This window comes from Anguilla rostrata, chromosome 6, assembly GCF_018555375.3.
Source record: "Anguilla rostrata isolate EN2019 chromosome 6, ASM1855537v3, whole genome shotgun sequence".
Taxonomy (NCBI): Eukaryota; Metazoa; Chordata; class Actinopteri; order Anguilliformes; family Anguillidae; genus Anguilla; species Anguilla rostrata.
Genome location: NC_057938.1, coordinates 51,638,114 through 51,661,438, shown reverse-complemented (window position 1 = coordinate 51,661,438; position 23,325 = coordinate 51,638,114). Strand labels below are relative to the sequence as shown.

The window sequence follows — 23,325 nt, the reverse complement described above, 5'->3', positions numbered from 1 at the left end:
CCAAATTTGGATTCGCCGATGGAACCATTACTGAATGGAACCGTCCTGGGTGGGGCCTATGCCAATCCTGGTGATTTTCTCCTAGGATTCTGCTCAAAGTAAGCACTAAACTAGGATTGAACTCCGGTCCAGTGCTACAGCTGGATACTCCACTATAACGGCCTTAACGGTGCTCATTTGAATGAGCTGCTCACGTTTCATTCTCTGTAAAATTTGAATGTTTCAGTGCAGTTAAAAATGTACATGTGGTGTAAACACACACACCAAAAAAATGGTTTCATTGGCCTGGTGGCAAAATTGCATAGCATTAACACCGTCACTGCCACCCCCGTCACCATGCAGCTTGAATGTGAGTGAGAAGAAGAATGTTTTCACTGATCCTCAGAAGTGAAAAAGAAGAGCTGGAATGCTAGTTCCAGGCCTCCTTCGCCCCTGACCTGAGCTTGTTCATAAACGCCCCCTGCTGGAGGAGCTCTGCTCTGCACCCTCCAGCGAAATGTACGCACCGACAAGGGGTGATTTCAATCCAGTTATGTTTATTTTTACATTTATTTTCACGTAGGAGAGGACTCCTATCCACATCAATCTAGTTTTGATCCAAAAGGGGGAGTTGCGATAGATTCTGTAAAGCCACTAGATAGTCAACTCTGCATTATTAACAGTGAACGTTCTCTCTTTCGACCTTTAAAGGCAAAACATTCTAATCTGATCAATCTTGTAAAAGGAGGGTGATCAAGATCAATGGATGCAGTGTACTGAAATGTAGCTCAAGAAACTCCCGGAATCTCGTGTAGTTAACCATTTGAAGAGCATTTTCAACCTTCTAAGTCGGTGTTCTAGAACTCCGTTGCTTTCAGTTTCCAGTAGCGATTGTTACATCAGCACTAGAATGTTCAGTTACGAACACTCTGATCACATGTTTGTGATCTGACACCTTAAAGGGAAGCAGAGAGGATAAACAATCTGTGTTAGAGCATCATGTGACACTACAAAGGTCATAGTTCACTTTAGGACCTAGCCTCAAGCCATTATTACACTATTTAAGTCACATTCAAATGTGTGTATTGGAAAAGTTCTGCTATGTCCCCATTTCTCTCCAGTCCTCTCATCCACCGAAAACAAGACATTCTATATAACGTGTAGATATGACTAATGTAATGTTTTGGCTCATTCGATACTAGAGAAAGTTAATCTTGACACATTTACCGGTCAAACCATACATTTCCCAAAGACTTTTTTTTCGTGCCTATTATTCAGAGAGTGTAACGTTAACAAGACGCATGTCAAACATAATCTAATCTAGCTCATTCTTCACATTAAAAGGGGGGGGGGGAGGGGATAAAAAACGAACGGATTTGAATCAAGCGTTCGTTCGATGACGGCTCGGGCAAATTATTAAATCAGCGAGTTTCCCGCCAGCGTTCCTCCTTGAACTGGGAATAATTAGCAATCACTACAAAGCTAGAGGACCGAAATATTCTATTCTTCCGTGCTGTCAACTTTTATCACGGTCCCCGCTTTCGCGAGCAGAGTTCCCTTTCTGAGGCGATCGGCTGAATCAGGCGTAATAACAACCTGACACGTCCTCAATTGCGGCACAAAAGGGACGCGTCATTTCATCAACCCGCGGTGACCCTCCGCCGCGCCGGGAACGTAAATAGTCTCAACAAGCCCCAGTCACGGGCGTATCGAGCCGTGTACATTTTTTTTTTCTTCCTCCTCTTTTGTCTCACGCGTAGCTTGACACCTAATGGTTTACTTCATGGATCGTTTGTGGTGGGGGTGGGGGGTGGGGGTTTAAAAAAAAAAAAAAAAAAAAGGAAAGGAAACAATCAGCCGTAATTCCATTGGTTACTTATAATCAGATGGGCTCCTCTCGGGGCTTCGGGGATCATTACATAATTATATTCCAGACGGGGGTTCGTTAAAACTTTGCACTCCTCACGGATTGCTCTCCTCGCCCTCCCGCGTGACCCCTCCGCGCCGCAGGCGGCGGCCGCCGTCCCACAATTCCCTGCCTCCCGCGAGCCGGACGCACGCCGCGCGTCAGTCAGCCCACAGCGGAGTTTAATGCCGAGCGCGCAACGCCGCCAACCTCGCTAATATCGGCCTAATAAAATAAATGCAGCCGTGTATAAATCCAGTGGAAATGTAATCTTAAACAGCAAGCAGTTAAAGTCAACATTAAAGTTACAAAAAAATCTGGGCTTAATGCCTCACAAGCATTCTGAAGCACACATACACAACACACACACGCACACACACATGATACACTAAAAGGGACACAGTAGATTATTAATGATCATTTCCCCCTTGTGTTGGCTTCAGATGTTTTTTTTTTTTTCTAAAAAGGTGTCAACACAGGCTGTCTGAAAATGGCTCGACCACATGCCTGGAAACTGTGAGCGATAGTCAACCCCTCTGCTGTGGATACCCTGGGATTAAGATTCGGGAGTTCTACCAAACACACACGCACACACACACACACGCACGCATGCACACACACACACACGCACGCACACACACACACACACACACACACGCACGCATGCAGACATGCACTCATTACTCCACGGCCCATCAGGCACTGCACGCCTTCTGGAAGGGAGAGAACATAAGGCGCTAAAATTGACAGTGGAAACCTTTCACCAAACGCGATGAGCCCGATCGCTACGGAAACTAAACCAATCATCCTGATGGCTCCTGCTCAGAATCACAGCACATCTGAGCCAGGACAGAACCAATAAGGTATCAACCGCAAAAAAAGCATGAGGACAAAAACCCGACAAAGTCAGTTTAACCCATAATTCCCTCCCTGGCTTGCTGCCCCCCCACCACTCCCCATCCCCCATCAACCCCCATCCCCGGTTGTCCGAGTTTTTCCGAGCCTCATTTTAGCATAAAAAACCGAGTGGCTTTTTTTCCCTACTAAAAGTTGCTTTTGGGGTTTTTCAAAGAGAGGCTGCCATTGAGCTCCAACAAAAGCCAAGGATAGCTAACTCCTCCGCTCTGGTGGGGTCCACTGCCTCATTACGACCAGCAGAAAACATCTGATGCTTTTTTTGTGCGGGGAGAGAATTGTCCAGCCTGAAAGAACACAGGCTGGGAAACTGTAAAGGAGAGGGGGGGTGGGGGCTGGGGGTGGGAGGAGAGGGGAGGTTGTCGTCCATTCAGGAGTTTGTGTCCTACAGCCACTGTGGAGGGGAAAAGAAAGGGGGGTGGGGTGGTTTTTGGGGTGGGGGGGGGCTGGAGGTAAAGAAAGCCTAAAACAGTGCCTTTATGCTGCCAGTCCAGGACGACTCCTCTCACATCAAAGTGTGTTCACTCCTGGTCCTTTCTGTGCCAAATTTATTCAGGCCGCGGGCCGGGCAGGGGAACAATGCGCACACACTAATTACGCCTAATTATCTATTCCCTTTAAGTGTGACCAGCTCCGGCCAGCCCAGCCCAGGCCTGGCCCGGCCACCGTCGCCGCGGCTACGCGTTCTTCTCACCGCCGCCGCCGCGCCCCGTCCCGCCCCCGTCCAGCGCTCTCAGAGGAGCGTCTTCAGCGTTTTCGGGTTACCCCTCCCGGTGCTCTACCATGTGCCCCCTTAGCTCGCCCCCCCCCCGCCCTCCGCAAAAAGCCTTCCCACTGCAGAGAGCTGCTAACACCCCCCCCCCCCCCAACCTCAGCTAGATGGAGGGCCTCACCTGCGCCGAGTCACTGGTTCTGCCACTGAGACGTTTATCCAAACGGGGGGGGGGGAGACTTCCTTATTAATTTGGCGAGTCCCCACATCCTGCCGCTGGGGCTTCTGGGAGGCAGGGAGGTTTGGGAGGTGGGGGGGGGGGTTTGGTTGCCTGGGGGGGCCGCCGGCCCTGTCTGTCCTCTTGCTTTCTTTTCATGATCTAAATGAGACGTTTATTGGATTAGGGTTCTTCTCCACACCGCTCCTCCGTGTGGCCCTGGACAAAAAAAAAAAAAAAACGCCAAACCAACTGCCTGCGCCAACTGTCTGGAGAGTTAGAGGCAAAAAAAAACAAATAAAAAAGAAAAAAACTGGAAAAAATTCACATTGCCTCACAGTCATTCAGCTGGACAGCCAATCAAGTACGAAGCTGCTCCCCCTGTTAAAGGAAAACAATAATTTGCGGCCTAATCCGCAGCCATTTAGAGCGAAGAACGACGAGAACAAGCCGGGGGGGATGAATATAAAGAAGAGGAGGAGGAGGAGGAGGAGGAAGAGGCAGAAATATGGCCGTTGAGCTGGAGGCCCGCCCCCTCGTACGCAGTCGGATGAGCGAAACGTAACCGTCGGAACGGCCGCTAAAACCAAGCCCCAGGCACCCCCCTTCCTCAGTGGTCCCTCTTTTAATTTCTTTTAATTTCAGTGCCGCCCCCCCTCGCCCACTCCACTTACCCTCCAGCTCAGGGAGGCCTTCACAGAGAACGCATCGATTTTTATACTTTTTATTTGTACTTTTTTTTTCCAGGGAGAGGCCGCATTGTCAGGTACTCGTTTCTTTTAATTTTTCCTTTTTTTTTTATTTTTTAAGCCAGGGGCCCGATGTGGTAATTATTCCACACAAAAGGGCCAAAAAGAGCAGACGTGCGGGGACACAATGAGAGGGAGAGGGAGCGAGACGCTCGGCCCTAAATTAAGGTTATCGTATTTCCCCCCGCGATGCCGCCCCCGCCGCCAGGCGGAGTAAAGAAGTCAGCGGCCGCACCTCGGGGTTCGCCGCACGCGAACCCGTGACCCCCGAGCGATCTCACGGGACAAGCCCGGGGGTCACCGCGGGGTGAACGGGAAAGAGGAGGCGGGGAAGAGACACGTCAGCGGGATTTAATAATCACCCCCCCCCAAAAAACAAACCAAAACAAAAACACTACCTGCGCTTTATGTGTTTCCGACAGGCAGGTCCCCACCCCAGCGCACGGGCGTTTCTCTGCCTGTCCCGTCTGGACACTGACTGCACCAAAAAGGAGAAACGCTTTGGGATAAAAGCGAACCCTTTTTTAAAATGTACTTTTTCACTGTTTATTTTGGTAGGCGGCCCCGTAGCCTTCTGTGCAGTTAAGACACCTGCCTCAGTGATGTCACCGCGGAGGAGCCCGCCGTCACCCGCACCGTGACGACGCCGCTTGTACGAGCCTGCTTTCCCATCATGCCTCTCTGCCAGTCGCGCTAACCGCTAACGATGGCAAGTTTACCGCGACGCCCCCTCTCTGCGGCCGGAGTGACTCTGAGGTCCTCCTCCGTGGGGGGGGGGGGGGGGGGGTCCCTTCGCGAGGTCGGTGCCCCGCGGCATTGTGGGGGATGGCGGGTTGGCGGGATGACCGCTAATAAGAAGTCAATTGATAAGTTAAGACGTCAGCGGGGGATTAACCCTCTCGCTACGGCTCAGCTGACCAATGAGGAGAGGTCAGACAAGAGGTCTGATACTGACCCCCACCGCCCCTACTCCTAAATCCAAAATACCCCCCCCCCCCTTGACCCCCCAGGGCCCTGGCCCACACCCATTCACACAGCCCTCCCCAGGAGTCGCTGGGAGCAGGGTCTGACAGCTTTAATTTCATCAATTAAAGTCAGCCGGCCATAGGTGGGAGCCGCGGGGGGGGGGCAGCAGGACGACGGGCCGCGGTCGGGCCGCCGCCGAAACAGATGGCGTCACAATGGCGACACGGCGGCAGGGGAAAGGGTGGCGGGCACAGAAAGGGGGGGGGCGCAGCGGTGTTAACACCCTCAATCAGCGCGGATTAGCCAACGCTTCAGAAAGATGACTTTTTGAGGCGACCAGGATTTGCGGAAGAACCCCCCCCCCCCCCCCCACCCCCCCAACCGCCTTCCTCAACGCACTCTGAAGAAAACAGAACACAAGAAAGTTTACGTCAAACCCTTACCCCCCCCTCCCCCCAGTTCTTCAGAAAGAGAGAGAAAGAACCCTAAACTTAATCTCTTAATGGTGATTCTGTGAAAGCGTAAATGGAGTCGCCGCGGTGGAAGATTCTTCGGCATTCCGCGGCGTTTCACCAGCTCACGCCTGGCCAACCCCGCCTCCCGCGATTTTTAACCTCCTCGCCCCGCTCTCCCGCCTTCCGCCCGCTAACAAACGTGAGTGAACCGTTACCGAAAAAAGAGCTTTACATTCATCTGGCACAAATCAAACCTTTCGGTGGTATTGGTCGTGACACTTCAACGGAGGTATAAACAGCCCCGTAATCCAGGTGTGCCTTTCTGACCTGTCATCTGAGACAAAGCCGGTTTCGTGGGGGTAGAAATCAAGCGGAATGAAGGACAAAATACTCTATTATCCTCCATTAACCTTATAAATGCATAATTATTTAGCTCAATTCTTAAAAAAAAAAAAAACCCATAAAATTACTGGTATTAAGCAGACACTCTTATCCAGAAGGACACACGCGCATATATACTGAAGCAATTTAGGTACCTTGTTCAAGGGTACAAGGACGGTGTCCTACCTGGGAATCGAACCTGCAACCTTTGGGTTACAAATCCAATTCCCAACCCATTATACTGCAACCTGCCACCTCTACCTACTTGTATAGCTCATACACAGCCACTATAATGCAAGAGATTAGGCTTTAAAAAAGATCAGCTTGTGTATATTGACCTTTGAAAAACTACAAACTGTGTATTTTAAGAAAACAAGCACCCAAGTGGCTCTGTCAGTGAAAGTGCTCACCATGAGTGGAGGCCAGGCCCTCTGGCACGAAGACTCAAATTTGGCCCTCCAATCCAAATCCAGCCCATGTTTTCTGGTTCTCCCAGGCAATTAACTGAGCAGTTAGTGCTACTGATTGGCCGCTCCGGATTCACACCTGACTCCCAGGTAAAGGGAGGGTGGAAAACCAGCAGTTCTCGGTCCTGGAGGACCGTGATTTGAGCGACAGGGCCCTATGATGTGGTCACAGCAGGACGGGGCCTGCTCTGTGTGGTCAGCAGACTGTGGGACAAAGGTGGGTCGGGTTTCAGTGACATCGCCGTGCTTTAAATCCAACCAATCACGTGGCAGCTCCCTATTGGCTAACGGTCTCTTGCCATCAATAAGAGAGAAGCACTAGCTGCCCACGTAGCGCTGTGTGAGCAGAGCTGTGTAAGATGCTCACCCTCTAGTGTGCACATACAGGCCAACACACATACTCTCCTACTTATATGGATGTGGAGGCAAGGGGCAGGGGTGACACCAGAAGAAAAATGGTGATTTTAAATTGGGGGGGGGGGGGTAGTGAGACAGGGAGACAGTCAAAAGTTAGAAAGTGAATACATATATTTTTATAAGATTTAATAAGAGATGTAGCAGGTGCCTGATACCCACTGCCTTGGTTCAAAGCCACAGGAGCGACTGGATGATTGGCTCAATACGAACCTGAGCATCAAGCATTGCCCCCCCACCATCCCCAGCCCCCCCATCCCCACCCCCCATCACCTCCGTTTGATGGTCTGGGCCACATTAAAAATCTGCACACCAATTGTTTGAAAACGGGCTCGGTGAAAACACAGACAAGGCAGACAATCCAGTCCGCTTTTATTTTGCATTTGAATTTAGCTGGACATTTAAATACCTATTAATTGTGGAAGAATTTACTCTCTCACAAAATGCACGAAAAAATAATTCTCCTGTTTATTGTGCGCCCAGATCGCCTTTGTAATTGCAGGAGGCAACAAAAAAAAAAAAAACAACAACAAAAACAAAAAACCTGAATAATGTCAATACCTGCTCACAATAATGCAATTAAATTGCAAAGTAGCTTACAGCATCAGTGGCTCCCATTGCTTCCATTCTGCCTCACTTTGAAATGCAAGCAGGCTGGATAATTCTGCCGCCCGGGCTGCTCGTTATTCAGTGTCCAGTACCCTTTGTAACGATTCGCGGAAACGCTCCCTTTCCACGTCCCAGGTATGATCAAAGAAAGCCCCCCCGTCCCCCGCCCCCCCCCCCCCTTTACACCAATGCTCCCGTCGCACGGAGAACACGTTTTTAAAAAGTGTGAGTTCGTCGTTACCTTCAGCAGGGCGATGAACGGGGCGAAAGTGTCCCTCTGCAGCCCGTTTTTATACAGATCTGAAAGAGAAAATTGGTATTAGCTCCACTGTTTAGCCCTAATAATGCTTTTTTTCCCCCTCCCTGATTGGCAAATAAAGCTCCCATTGACGGGGTAAATAGGAGGACACAAAAGGGAGATGCGCGAGAAGGGGAACTGATTTCTACACCGGCAGCGGCACGAAATTCGTTACATTCTCAAACAATGAGCGGCCGGGGGGGGGCGGCGGGGGGGAAAGGGGGGACTTGTTTTCCGAGCGGACAATATCTAAGGCCTAAATGAAAAGAGATTTCAATTAGCTCCGTGGAACAAATTTCATCTGAAGCGGCGCAGGCGAACACAAAGCTTCGGTCAAGCAGCGCACGGCCTCTGATGCAGCTGCTGCTGCTGCTGTGTGCGGTTTGTGCTGCTACTGCTGTGTGTGGTTTGTGCTGCTGTGTGCGGCTGTGTGTTGCTGCTGCTGTGTGTGGTTTGTGTTGCTGTGTGCGGTTTGTGTTGTGTGCGGTTTGTGCTGCTGTGTGTGGTTTGTGCTGTGTGCTGCTGTGTGTGGCTTGCTTTTTTAGCAGGGCGAAAGACAGGAGAGAAAAGGACTCTGTTCATTCACAGACAAACTTATTACTCTGAATGAACGCGGCTGAGCTGATCTCATAAACCGTGCTGTGGTGCTGACTCAGAGCGGAGGTAGAGGCAGGTAACCTCTTAGCCACATTGAGCCGGGAGAGCTTGGAATTGTGGGATAGAAATACTCCAAAGTGCTGCATTCGCTTTCCCTTGGCCATGTCTAGGAGGGATCTGACTTCTGTCGGTTCAAGCACATCAGATGCTTCTATCCCATTTGCGGAAGGAGAGAGGTTGCCCGTAGCAACGAAAGCATCCAAGATGGGGCAAGCAATGACTCTGACTGTAAGGTACAGCATAAGCAAAGGTTTTGACGGTGATCTTACTCAAGTTCAGTTATTTTATCTAGCCGGAGGTGGAAAATCCAGGGTACAGAAAGTAAAGGTCTCGCCATGTGTTTCTTCCACCCATCCAATCAGCCAATCCAGGTGGTGGGAACAAAATACTGGGGAGGACTTTTACTTTCTGAACCTGGATTTTCCACCTCGTATTTAACGCATCACAGTTTTGGTACAGCATACGTATCTGACACAGGTCTGGATCAGGCACGTGAAACTGCATGCACAAATTCCCCAGGACAGAGTCGACCTTTACATGACGTCTCAGAATGACCGTCTTAGACATTGTTCCCTCTAGACATGACCGTCTTACATGACCGTCCCCTAGACGACCGCCTCTAGACATACGCCTCTAGACTTGACTCCTCTAACTGACGTCTCAGACTGACCATTCTCACATGACTTCTCAATCTCGTACGTTCCAAGGAGCAGAGCCCACAGAACCGTTCTGTGGCCAAGCCCAACCAGGAGGAGAGAATGTGAGGGTCTCGCCCGGGCAGCTCCTGGCATGTGACTGCAGCCCCAGCTAAACACGCGAAACACGGCTGTCCCCACGCGGGTCAAGCACGCTAAGAGTTACGAAGAAAACACGCAACCGACGTGCGAACGTGACCTCGAATTATGCGGCCCCTTTTCAAATAACCGAAAAAAAAAAAAATTGAAATTCACGCTGGGCGCGAGAGGAGCGTTTCACATCTCGAGTTCAAACGCGCGATCCGCTCTCGCGGCTCCGCGGCCGCGGTGGCGTCTCGGGGAGGAAGAGGACGAGGAGGAGGAGGAGGACGAGGACGACGAGCCAGGCTGGAATTTCAGCGTCTTTCATCCGACGCGCCCGCGCCCCCACAAAGCGGCCGTGCGCGTCTCCATTAACCCCCTAATTAAAATGAAAAAGGCTCGTAATTAAGAGCTCCCCGCTTTTTTTTTTTTTCTTCTCCTCCTCCTCGACGGAACGACGGATCATCAAAATCGGGGGGGGAAGCTGGGGCGGACCGGTGCGACGGGCGGGCGCTCAGAGAAACATCAATGACGGGCCACTCGAATAGCGGGGACATTAGCATTCTCAGTGAAGACATGGGAACGTCAGTCCATTTCACCACCCTCATCTATGTATGCATGGCGGCGGCGAAACGCGCCGCGGTAATTAGCCATGTCCAGGTTTCCAAAGACACAGGCCCCATAAGGGGGGGAGGGTGGTGGGGGCAGGGGGCCCAGGGCCAGTGACTATATGCACCAGAGCAGCTACTTGCCCGTGCAAAGCTAAGGAAATTAGCAGCGATACTGACCTGGATTATGCACACAATGGCGGTAAGGCATGGCGGCGGCGTTGGGGGGTGACGGGACACACGTTTCCCCTTGAAATACGCTGAGCCCTCAAAAGGAGGGTTTGGAAAAGGGCGGGGTGGGGGGTCGTTATGCATTTAGGACCCGAAAGGGAATGCGAACCATTTATGGTTGCACTTAAATCATGACACCCCCAGCACAACCCCCCCCCCACCCCCCCCTTCCCGCCCCCCGTTCTCGCCCCCCACCCCGCCATTTCCCCACATCACGGTAAATACTCAAATTAAAAAAGCGGTGATTAAGAGTAAAGAAAGAGCTTTTTAAAAGCAGGGCTTGGCTGGCATCTCCCCCACCCCCCCCAGCCCTTTATTGAGCATCTTAAGAGGGCAGTGCAGGTGAACGTGGGCGAGGTGTATCGCTCTCTAAAGAGCTGCGATGAACCGCTTATCAAAGGCTCTGTCTGACAGAAAAGATCAAATCACCTCTCTCTCTCTCTCCATCTCCGCATCAGCATAATGGCACTGTGATCTACAAACGCTATATAACCCCGATTCAGGTTTTAACAGCGGCTCGCGGCTACGCACTACACAAACCGCCACGAACCGCGGGGTCCATAAAGGCCCCGCCGCTCGGCCAGATGAATGCGAGGGCCGAGACCGGAGAAGCTAGACTCTGAGGACGTGTTCACATCGGCCAATCGACTACGAGCGCCGTTTCGCAAAGCACGATTACTGAGTGGACAGCTTTGACCAACAGGGCCCCGTTTCACAAAGCAGGATTACTGAGTTAGCTGGATAACTGAGTAAAACCCAGAACAGCTCTTTTTAACTTCAGTCCATGTTCCAGATTTGGGAGGGTTCCGGTTTTTACCCAGTTCAGTTATCCAGCTAACTCAGTAATCTTGGTTTGTGAAACAGGGCCAAAGTTATCCAAACATCAGTTAGCACGATGACAACGATGGTAGAGAGGCAGTCTGCTTCCCATTCTTTGCCCTAAACAAAACTGTATCTACATCTATCCTCGGCTATCGTTATAGTTTCACGCCAAGACCTGTAAGAATGAACGGTTCACTGTGGGGGAATGTTCCATTTAAGTGCTTTCTACTAAGGTCAAAGTTCAATCCAACCGTCATCTGCTTTGTTCTTAATGCAGCTGTTAGTTTCTTTACTTTATTTTTGCCATCATCAAACTTTATGCCCTGCTGTGCAAGCACTGGATGAACAACAACTCAAAACGAAATAATTTTTTCAGTATAAAGTTCACTGTGGTCAGATTGGACCTCAGCCTGAGTCTTGCTTATGGTGGCCAGTGTGGCGCATATACCTCCAAATGGGGGGGATTCAGAGTAAAAATGTTTGGGATTCAACTGAAGTGGGGGGATTTTGAGGAATGTTTCCGGGGTATCTGGCAACGCTGGTCCTGTTCCTGATGCCCACTAAATGGACTCACCTTCTGGGGGTCTGTTCGAGGTTGCCACTACCACAACCCCTCTCAGAAAGAGGATTTCAAACAGCCGCTTCAGGATCATGGCGTCGGCTACGTCAGTGACCTGTGGGAAGGGACAGGAGGACCGTTAAACCTGGACTCCTTTCAGCCACTCTCCACTGTTCTGAGAGAGTGAGAGGGAGGGAGAGAGAGAGAGAGAGAGACGAGCAGAAAGAGAGAAAGAAAGAGAGAGAGATCTTCCTGCTCTTTAATTATCGTTAGTGCCCGAAAAGGCTGTTGGGCAATAATCAAGGGGGAAAAGCGCCATCTTTTTGAAAACTTGGCGCTTTTCGCTTCTTTAGCAGAACCTGTTATTTCCTCGAAACGACTCGGATCTTAACTTCCGCTGCGGGGGGCTGAGGCGGGGGGGGGGGGGGTGAATGCGGCCCACTCCACAGTTGCCTTGAGCTAATTAATGAGATCCAGCGTGAATACCAGGTGTTTTACATTTCTATTCCGCCTTTCTGGCCAAGGCCTCTCTGTCTCTCTCTCTCTCTCTCTCTGTGTCTCTCTGTCTCTGTCTCTCTCTCTCTGTCTCTCTCCCTCTCTCTCCCTCTCTCTCTCTGTCTCTCTGTCTCTCTCTCTCTCCCATCTCTCTCTCTCTCTCACTCTCCCTCTCCCTCTCTCCCTCTCTCTCCCTCTCTCTCCCTCTCTCCCCCTCTCTCCCTCTCTCCCTCTCTCTCCCTCTCTCTCTCTCTCTCCCTCTCTCCTCTCTCTCCCTCTCTCGTCTCTCTCCTCTCTCTCTCTCTCTCGCTCCCTCTTCCCGTCCGCTCCTTCTCTCTCTGGCGGCTGATGTGCCGAGGCGGTCCGGAATCGCCTCTGTGAAATGCACGCGCCGGCGCGGCGGTCGAGAAATCAAACAGCGCCGCCGCGCGAGAGAAAAAAGACCAGCGATGAAAGAACCCCTCACAATGGCCCACAAAAACAACTCAACAGATGGCCGCACGCACACACACACACACACACACACAAATAAGCAGGTTCATTGTGATTTAAGAGCCCGCCGCTGCCGTCCCCATGAATAATCGCGGGGGGGAAAGAGAGGCCGCTTCCCCTGCCGTCGCCACGCGCGGCGAAGGCGCTGAATCCGCCCGCGCTCGCCAACAAGGCCCCGAGAAGAGGCTAACGCAGACGCCGCGGACATCGCGGTTCTGTGCGCGGGCCTACACTGCAGCCCCTTACCAAACGACACTGAGGTCAACCTTACAGCATGTATGTAACAGAAAGAGGTGTCAAATCCTTTGGCATCTCAACAACAGGCGAGTTTTATTAAGCTTCCGGGGGCCGCCGCTCTTTTCTGATCTCCGATGTTTATTTCGGCCGGGCGCACATACTGGCGCGGCGGTGTGCAAGCAGCGCACGCTGGCGTTCCTTTCCCTGGCATCCCTGTTTTTTCGTTTTTTCGTTTTTTGTTTGCAAACGGGCCACGCGGACGCCGCCCCCGTGCATGCGCTGCTCCGTCGCTTGTTACACCCGTCCCGCTCGCCGAAGAAGCCCCCTCTACGCCTCCGGGGGGGGGGGGACGAGACCGGCACAAAAGCTCGGCCCCGCGCGCCCCCCCCCCCCCCCGGGTTCTCAAGATGAGAGGCGCGTGGCATGAATAGACTCATATTCTCCCGGCATTTGAAAAGGGCAATTACGACCTTTTATTTAATCTCTATTTGTTTTGCATATACACCGTATTGATTGCAATATTAGAAGAAGAAAAAAAAAAAACCTTTCACGGGGGGGGGGGGGGGGGGGGAGAAGGCTACGCGGCACTTTCACAAAACAACATGCTAATATTCAAATGAGCATCCAATTACAACAGCAAGAGTCACTTTTGTCTGCGACATGCGGGTGCCAAATTAAGATCTTTTGATCTTGCACCCTTACTTACACAACTCCGCAGATGAGTCGTTCTACAGTCTGTCTGAGGGCAAGACAATGGCTCAAGCATTTTCTTCCACTCGGCCCCTTTCAATGCCCGCGAATTCATTACGGGAAGCCGAACAAAAGGAGAAGGCTACAAATTACCGATAATAGCGCAGCGCTAATGAACAGAATGGAGAAATTTCATTAGCATTTAAGAGAAAAGATTTATATGACCTACAGTCGCTCTTCCATTACGACTCACTTAAGACAGAAAGGGGGGGGGGGGGGGGGGGAACAAAAAATCTAACGCTTCATTTACATGTGTGAGAGAGCGGGGCCCGGGGATTGGTCGGCCCTCCTCTTACTTGTTATGCATCTCGGACGCAAGTGCGTCTTTTCCCCCGCCGAACTGTAATAGGATTCAGCGACGGGCGACAAGATAAATAAATAAAAACAACATGTCCGCACTGTTTAGACTCACAAATTCAATTCAATGGCTGCACACGGACCCACAAAGCACTGGTTTGGACGTGCCCTCAGGGAATTTGAATTTTAACGTTTTTTTGTTTTTAATTATTATGACTACTGTTACTATTTGGCAACGCAACAGATAGCATTAGAACGCCTGCGAAACAAACGTGAAGAATGTCGGGATAGCGGGTCCCGCGTTCTCGTCCTGAGGCCGCGTTTCCGCGGGGACGCGCGGGCTCGTACGCCGCGGGCTTTAAGTGGTGCTAAAGTCAGCTAATGGGGACATGTGAAGTACTGCAGACCGGCAGGAAACTTCAAACGCGGAGGGCTGAAAGGGGAAATGAAAGGTAGAGGGGGAAGAAAAGCGACAGGAGAGCGACGCCAGGGGCACGGGTCCCGTACGGGGGATTTTTTTTTGGGCAGCGTTTTTTTCGTTGACACGTTTTCCGGAACGTTCACGTGCGCCGTCGGTTTAATGACCAGGGGCCGGGCCCCGTCTGATGTGCTGCCGCAGCACAACGATCGGCCACTAGATGGCACTGCACCGTTTGCTGGGTAACAGCACCCTCAGAACAGAGGGAAGGAGGGATAGAGAGAGAGAGAGGGGTAGAGAGACAGAGAGAGAGAGGAGCATTAACAATGCACTGAATGCTTGGTTTACCAAAGCTCGCTGACAATGAACGTGAAACTCAATCTGATCTTGCAATGAATTGTGTTCACATGCAGCAGATGAATGCTTTTATTTAGCGACGCACTTATTGTACGTTGCTTTGGATAAAAGCATCTTGCCAAATAAATGTAATCTAATGCTTTTAACCGCAAGCTTTCCAAGTAAAGTCTACAAGGTTATGCTGCTCTTGCTCTTGTTCTTGGTAACAATGTTTTTCAGGCACTTTCTGATGGTATAAGATAAGGCATGGCTTTCTTTGATAACCAGTTTAAGTGCTGTGTGCATGCTTATGTTTGATTGGCTGCGGTCTGGTAGGTTGCACCATATAAGAGTGTTTAGTGCATTTATTGCGTTCCTTTTTCCGACACTGCTCCCTTTTCCCTCTCCTTTCCTACCCGTACTTGCATTACTGAGTTATTGGCCTGTATTCGATCAACATTTGTCCTTAACTTTGACTTAAAAGTAAGCAAAAAAAGTGTTACACTTTTTCCTTCACAATTTCAGTTTCCCGGGTTAGATTCAGCGATTACTGAACTCGCCAAACTGGGACAGAAGAAGAATTTTATTTGCTTCTTATTGTCAGTCAACGTTAATGACGCACGCTGACAATTGGTTGTAGCCCTCGTCTCTGTGTCTCTGTCTCTGCTCTGAGTTCCAGAGAAAGGGAGTGGACCCAGCCATGGAGGACGGTGACACGGTTGGCTGAGGGATGGGACAAGATGGGTTTTCTACCTCCGTACGTGAATATACACACTCTGAGCCCACCTGGAACTCGTCGAAACACAGCAGGCCGGCCTCGTCACCGATCTCCTGAGCGACCGGCGCGATCGGGTCGTAGAACTCGCTCATGTTCCCCAACGTCCGCCTCGGCTGGCTTTGCCTCAGCCTGTGAATCCCTGTGGCAGGACGGAAACACACGCACACACACACGCACACACACACGCACGCACGCACGCACGCACACACACACGCACACACACACGCACACACACACACACACACACACACACACACACACACACACACGCACACGAACACACGCACACGCACGCACACACACATACACACACACACACGCACACACGCACCACACACATCACACGCCACACAGACGCACACGACACCACACACACGCGCGCGCACACACACACACACACACACACCACACGCACACGCACACGCATACACCACGCCGCAGCACGCGAACACACACACCGCGCACAAGCACACGACACCCCGCGCGCACGCACAACAATACACACACACACACACACGCGCGCGCACACACACACACGCAATGTTTTAACAGCTGGCGGAAGTGGGGTTTTTTTTTTTTTGTAACTTCCCGAAAGTGACCGCGCTCATTTCCCGCCAGTCCCCAATGGCCCCGCTACGTCAGCGATTCACGTTCAGTCAGGATTACAGAGTAAAAATACACATCCCGACACAAACCGCCTCACAGTTTCATTTTTAAAAAAACTAAAACACTAAAATGATGATGTCATTTACAATGACAATGTTCATATTGAACCGATGCAAATGGTAAATGGACTGCATTTATATAGCGCTTTTATCCAAAGCGCTTTACAGTTGATGCCTCTCATTCACGCATTCACACACACACACTCACACGTCAATGGTGAAAGGCTGCCATGCAAGGTACTAATCAGCTCGTTGGGAGCAATTAGGGGTTAGGTGTCTTGCTCAGGGGCACTTCGACACGCCCAGGGTGGGGGATCGAACCGGCAACCCTCCGACTGCCAGACAACCCTGCTGAGCTAAGTCGCTCCATAGTGTTACAGAGCAATACGATATTTCCCAGATTAAACACACGCATTGTAGCTGTTTTGAGGCTGTTCTAGCACACAGCTCACATCTGACGGCAGTGCCATGAATTGTACCCATGGCACAGAAATGTCCAATACAACCAGTCCAAGGACAGGGGGACAGAGAGCATGAACTTACGCTTATGTATATCTAACATGAATCCGTTAAAATGGACCCTCTTCTTCCTCGCAATCTTCACATGTGAGTAAAACAGGTCCATGATCATCGTTTTTCCTGTGCCTGTGAAAGAAACGTGGTAAAAAGCATATTAACATAAATCAAACCATTAATACAGCAATATCAATGAAAATGCCAATGACTGTGTTATATCAAAATGATGCTAAAATCTCATCAGGTTAATAATGATACTAGTGCTAAATGACCTGGAGATGAACCATTTATAATTACAGCCAAACAACATGCGTTAGTTTTTGCATTGTCCATTCTTTACTTTTTGCGTTTTTTTATTATGTGACTAAAGCAAGATAAACCTGCGGCCTGAAAAGTTCATTTTTATAACCATCGTTAACCCTTTAAGGTGCAAGATTACAAATTTGTGATTAGAATGTTATTAACTGAACATTCTAATGCTGATGTAACAATCACTGCCGGCAAAGGAGTTCTGGAACACCGACTTAGAATTTTTAAAAAACATTCAAAAGAACTCACTCTTCAAAAAAGGTTAATCGTGTAAAAAATGAGCGGCCACCGTAGCATGTTAAACTCTTGCATATAAGGTTAAGCAGAACGTTCAGTTCTGTTTTCACAATTGAACAAAAATTCACAATTGAACCCTGCTTCTTGTCCATTCTGGAGAGGGGAAAACAAAATGTCCGACCTTTGGCCTGACTATGAAGGTGACAGCAAGTGCCTTTAGACCTCTGGGACATTTTCGTTTACGCTCAAACTTAACTGATAATAACTGCCGGATCCAACATGGCCGCCGCTTCTATGCCACGCCCACCTCCCCTTCTGTCAGTGGCCATTAATTTTGCTTTATTATTCCTCTTCTCAGAACAATCCTCTGCCGAAGATCATTTTGAGTATCTTATTAGCTTTGATTCAGTGCCCATTTATTACTCAAAAAAAAAAAAAAAAGGCAAACAGTCCTGGGGAACGACGGACTTGATCAATAGTCATTTCACATGAGCGGCCCCCTCTCTTCTCCAGTCATGTGCAATTTAGAGCAAGAGAAAAAAGGGGGAAGACCAGGCCTAAGTGGTTTTCACTAGGAAAATAAGTAGGTGAGCCATTCTCAGCAAAACAGGAGGAGGACTCAATTGTTTGCAGCTCAGATAAGTAAATAGGCTAATTCCTGCCGAGGTAAAATGAGAAAATGGTGTTATGCAACTTGATATAATGATGAACGAGAGTGACTTACCAACATGGCCGTGAATGTAAAAGCCTTTGGGAGACTGCGGTTTGATGAAAAGCTAAGGGAAAAAAAGAGGGAAAAGGGGCCTAAACAACAGAAATGAATTGATCTAACATCTTTTTTTTTTTTTTCCCCTTCCCCCACCCGAAAGTATTTCTGGCGATGAGTATGACTCAGTTTCCAATGTCTCTGAAATTAGGCCCAGGTTCTTTCAGCAATCCTTGAGCAGCTGAATATTACAATGCTCTTACGACTAAAGCACAGGCTTACACGAGATTAACGCGGCGACTGAACCCAGAGAAAGAGTTCCTAACAAAGTGGACCACGACTGCAGTATATTCAACATACCACTGAGCTATTGTTAAAAGAGCACTTTATTTTCTCCCCTCATTGTGCATTTTCTACAGTAGTGGTAAGAGTCAGAGAGCCACACAGTTATTTGGGAAGAGAAGGACCCTGTAATCTGCCCTTCAGAAAAAAAAAAACCCACACATGTTAAAAAACCACATGTGAAAGCCCAACATGTGAAGAGTGCACATGTGAACTATGAAAATAATCCCATTTATATTTTTTTGCTTTCATGTGTGAAAATTGTAGTTCACGTTTGCAAAAGTGAAGATTCAAAGTTCACATGATTTCACAAGTGACCTTATTTTCATTTCACTTATGGGGAAAAAAGCCAATCACGTGTGAAATTGTCCAGTTCACATGTGATATTTTCTTTTCACATACGAAAGTGTGTTTAATTCACAAAATGTCAAACTGTAACTCTCACGTGTGAAAAGGGAAAGCCTCCAGAGGGTGCGAGGCGGGCGGGGCAGACGCGAACGCCGTCCAGGCCAGAGGAACGCCGGAGCAGAACCGAGCCGCGCTAGCAGCCGCCGCCGCCGGCAGCCCGTGACTCCAAATGACTTCTCAAGCTCTCTGTAGCCCGTAATTGTTCCCGAACGCAGCCCGTCGGTCACGGAAGAGCGCAGAAACACAAGCCCCGTCTCATTAAGGCCGTTCCGCGGAGGGATCCGCGGTTACTTTCCGCCGGTTCAGTCAGCGGCTTCAGAGAGCTGGCACATAGCATGAGTGGGAAAGCTATTATTCTGCTGGGAGAAAACGACAGTGATAATACCACCATCATCACCACCAACTGTCACAATAGCTGCTTTAGATTCGCAAGCTGGACGACTAACTGAAAATGTAATTTGCCTTGTAGGTTTTAAGTTTTATTAGTTCCAACTCAGGTAAATCAGTTAAAAACTTATTTCAACCTGTTGATTTTTTTTATTTTACTCAAGTGAGAAACTAAATGGGTTTAATTATGTAGTTGAAATGACTTTTATGACTACCTCTATGAAATGTGAAAATAGGATGATTATATTTATCAAAACGACTTTTAAAAAGTGAGGAGTAAGCTCACAAAATACCGGACAGCAAGAAACTACAACGCAACAAAAAAGAAAACACTTAACAGGGCAAGTTATTGCAATTCTGAGTCAAATAAGTCTGGAGTAAACAAACACCTGTCACCACGATGCCAGAACAACAACAACAATCGGGTGAAGATTTCATCCCCTTCCACTTTCAAAAAGCTTCTACAACCAGGGGACAAAGGCCTCTACAGCAGCCAGGTCTAATTGAAACCAGCGTAATTGCAAAAAAAAAAAAAAAAAAAACGCAGTTTGGAAAACATAGTTCCACAGTATCGTCCAGAATTAAAAGCAATGTCCAGACAATAGAGCCCTCATTACTGCTCCGAAAGAGAACAGAGGCCAAGAAGCCCCAGCGGGGGGTGGGAATGGGGGGGGGGGTTGTCCTAAAATCCAAACACCCCTTCCCTTGTGTCTGCAACAGGCTCTGATGTCAACGGCTCCCACACAATACTGTACTGACATAAATGCTTCAGGCACACTCATAAAGACCGAGTCAGCAGGGCTCGCCAATGGCCTACTTCACCACCGCATTGCCAGGGAGGCAAAGGTTTTGGATCCATGTTAAAGGGAATGGATGGTCTGCGCCTCATTCTACGCAGTGTTTTGTCAGCAGTCTGTTTAGATGGAAGATGTTTTCATTTACAGTTGAAAAAAAGGCAAAAAAAAAAAGAGAAGGGAGAGAGTTTATCTTCCCTTATACAGCCTGCAAATGGGGGCAAATGTGGGGGGGGGGGGTAAAGCTTGCATCCCATTGGCTGTTGGAGGGGACCATGATAACAATGTGACCTCAAAGCGGCAACACTGCGATAAGGCAATTTGAGCACATTCACATGTTCTTCCCCCACCCTCACAGAGTTACAGCAGTGGGTAAAAAAAAAAATTAATATTTATATCTGGCTAACAGTGTGAAATGTATCCAATAAGCATAATGTAGTAACAGCATGTAATCAATGTATTATAGGAAGAGGGAGGGATTTTCCCTGACCACTGGAAAAGTTTTGACATTTTTGTACATTTCCTTCACCAGATGCGATTCTACTGATGGGTGGGTCAGAAGTCTTCTGGGGCATCGACGTTCACACAGGGATCAACTTGCAACCTTGCGTCATCATCCCCCAGTGCGAAGTGGGATATCCATCCCCGAGTTTGGTCATGCTCTGACAAGTTACCTGCTTTCATACTGGTGTCAGAATTAAGATGACTCAGATATGGTAAAGCCAAATTTAATTCTATTTGGCAGAATTGTTACAGTGATGTAAAACAATAAAAATTAAATAAATCAAAGTCAGTTCTAGAGATAAGGTTTGCTGCTGACTCATCCACCCACAGGTAAACTGGCAGTGCACAGAACCAAGAGAATATTTTGAGGAAACTAGAGCAAATGATACACGGGGTTGAATAGTGGCTTTTGTGTGGCGCACTTGCCCCGTTGCAGCATGGGAGGATCACCATGACAATCCACTGATAGAAGTGCATGCTTATGAGCTAAAGTCATATGCCAGGGAAATAAATAATAAAAAGGTGAATTTAAAAATAATAATAAAGAAAAATATAAGAAAAATGCTTTTTTTAAAAGAATTTCTTAAAGGCTTTTGTTTGGTTTGGCTAGGTTATGTTTGTGGCTCACTGTAGTGTAGATAAGGGGGAGTAGGCTGACCAAGGTCACCGTGAGAATTTCTGTACGAGATTTTATTTGGAAGGAGAATTCCAAGTATAAAGTGAAAGATGCTGAGTTTTTTTTTAGAAGCAGCCTCTATAATGGTAGACAATCGGAAGAAAAGTGACAAAGTGAAGAAAGAGAAAAGAATCTGGAAGAAGAACAGAATAATGTCGCCCAGAGATGAATAAAATACAACAATCTGTTCAAAAAAAAAAAAAAAAGATCTGTGGAAAATCTGGGGTGGTGGCTCTGATCCTGTGGATGATGGGAAAATGTGGGTGGAGCACTGGCAAGTGAGAGGGTCAGGTGACAAGCGCGCATGCTGCCAAAGAACCAGCTCATGACGCACGCATGGCTGTTTTGGATACAGGAAGCACGGACAAAAAACAAATGGAAGTCCACTATGATTTGGATGATGGGTGGCACCGGCGACAGTTAGCCAGTAGAGGCAGTGTTGCTCCCACACCAGCAAGACCAACACTATTTATCAGGGGTGTCCAATCTTATCCGAAAGGACCAGTGTGAGTGCAGGTTTTTGTTTTAGCCCAGCACTGAGACACATGATTGTACTTATCAAGGTCTTGGTTGAAGACCATGATTAGTTAATTAAGCTGAATCAGGTGTTGTAGTGCTGGGCAAAAACAAAAACCTGCACCCACACCAGCCCTTTCGAGAAAAGATTGGACACCCCTGCCAAAGACTTCAAGGCTTTCTGACAATCCTTTACAAAAATCCTCAGGTCAGATTTAGAGTTGACCCACTGCCACTGCACACAACCACCACAGCCTTTTCACCAACCTGGTCCTCCGTCTCGTCAGACTTCTGGCCAGAGTCCGTTGGCTCGAAGCCTCGTGAATCATCGGCAGTCGTCCCCTTTGACCGAAAGGACAGGAGTCTGTTGCTGTATTCTGTCACGGATTTTTGCAACTTGTCTAATCGCCGGACCACGTCTCTCTGCCGCCTGTCCTCGTTCAGCGCCCCTTTACCGACGAGACTGTCGTAGTGTTCCAGCGGTCCTTCGAAGCCGGTATCGCTGGACTTAATTTGAGTTCCAGAGGTTTTTGTGGTTGGTGGATTCGCTGTGTAGCCTGGGTGGGAAACATGTGCGCACCACGTAGCATTAGGTAGGGAGTGAAAAATAAATGGCCATATTAGTCACGTTACACTTTTTCAACCATCCTGTCTTGGAATCAAATCTAGTTTTAAAAAGTAGAAATTTGTATCAGGTTAGCCCATTTGCCTTTGACTTTTTCAGCCAGTTTACAGATTTAAAAAAAAATCTGTGTCAGTGATCACTGATTGATAGAATACCTGAGGTGGAAAGCCCAGGCTTAGACAGTAAAAATTCCTTCCTAGTATTTTGTTTCAGTCACCTGGATTTGTTTATTAGCACAATTCGTCAGCCAGGAGGAAGAACCAATAAGTGAAATCAGCTGGCTGAGTTCATGGGTGCAAGATACACATGGCAGGACTTCTGCTTTCTGACCGCTGGACTTCCCACCTCGGCTGTTTTTAGACTAAAACTAGGTTGCCTAGCAATCAGAAAGAAAGATGTGGGGCATTATCGGTTATGATGAACATGGTCACTATAGACAGTATCTGGCGGAAGTGTCAGACCATTCTGTATAGGAAAAATCCTAATGCCATAAGTCATTGAAATAGGTGGTAATTAAGACAGTTTGCCAGAAAAAGCGTTATCTAACGTTAGCAGATCACTCATGGTTATAGCAGATAACTAAGTTATAGCATATTGATTGACAGAGAATATAGATAGAATACTACTGTATTCGAGTCATAAAAATATATATTGATATGGAATCCATACCGACAAATATTTTCATGACATTAATATATTATGGGTTTGCTTTAATATTGTGCAAAACCGTTATTCACGAAGACGAATACCAGCTAACTTGTCAAAGTGTTGTTATTCGAATGAAAAGATGCTAATTTCGTTAGCAAGCCTATCTTGGTTCAGCCGGTCACAGTCGCTTCGAGCTCACTTTGCCACGGTACATCTAGCTCTATAATGCCTCACCTCTTCTGATACAATATGCTGCATATTTTAGGTTAATTTGGGGCAAAACAGTTGCTTTAATGAATAAACGAATTAAACGTCTCGTCGCTAAAGGTGACATGCACGCAGCCATTTTGTTTCAAACTAGCGAAACTTTATTGCCGTTTGTCTGTCATAAGTGCAGAGAACAAGCCTACACCCGTCATGTGAATAAAACAGTAACCTACTCGTTGCATATCCTTGTTTGGTTGGTTG

The 23,325-nt window shown here is 48.4% G+C and overlaps 1 protein-coding gene and 1 long non-coding RNA gene across 6 annotated transcripts in view; one reads left to right on the top strand and one right to left on the bottom strand.

The window, feature by feature from the left end:
• The window catches only part of afg1lb (AFG1 like ATPase b), a 35,378-nt gene that overhangs the window by 10,134 nt on the left and 1,919 nt on the right, over window positions 1-23,325 (bottom strand). For 3 of the 5 annotated variants that reach the window (XM_064340435.1, XM_064340436.1, XM_064340433.1), the window contains exons 1-7: window positions 23,092-23,248; window positions 21,852-22,141; window positions 17,976-18,027; window positions 16,733-16,834; window positions 15,533-15,663; window positions 11,737-11,836; window positions 8,012-8,070 (exon numbers count right to left, since the gene is read on the bottom strand). In XM_064340435.1, the coding sequence (XP_064196505.1) occupies window positions 8,012-8,070; window positions 11,737-11,836; window positions 15,533-15,663; window positions 16,733-16,834; window positions 17,976-18,027; window positions 21,852-22,141; window positions 23,092-23,203 (846 nt within the window). In that variant the 5' untranslated portion in view covers window positions 23,204-23,248. Of the gene's footprint in view, window positions 1-8,011; window positions 8,071-11,736; window positions 11,837-15,532; window positions 15,664-16,732; window positions 16,835-17,975; window positions 18,028-21,851; window positions 22,142-23,091; window positions 23,249-23,325 lie in introns of those variants that run through there. The other 2 variants (XM_064340431.1, XM_064340434.1) reach the window with 2 other exon arrangements.
• On the top strand, window positions 20,023-20,609 carry LOC135257578 (uncharacterized). Its single transcript, XR_010330676.1, has 2 exons — window positions 20,023-20,260; window positions 20,421-20,609. It is a non-coding gene; the product is annotated as an uncharacterized LOC135257578 (long non-coding RNA).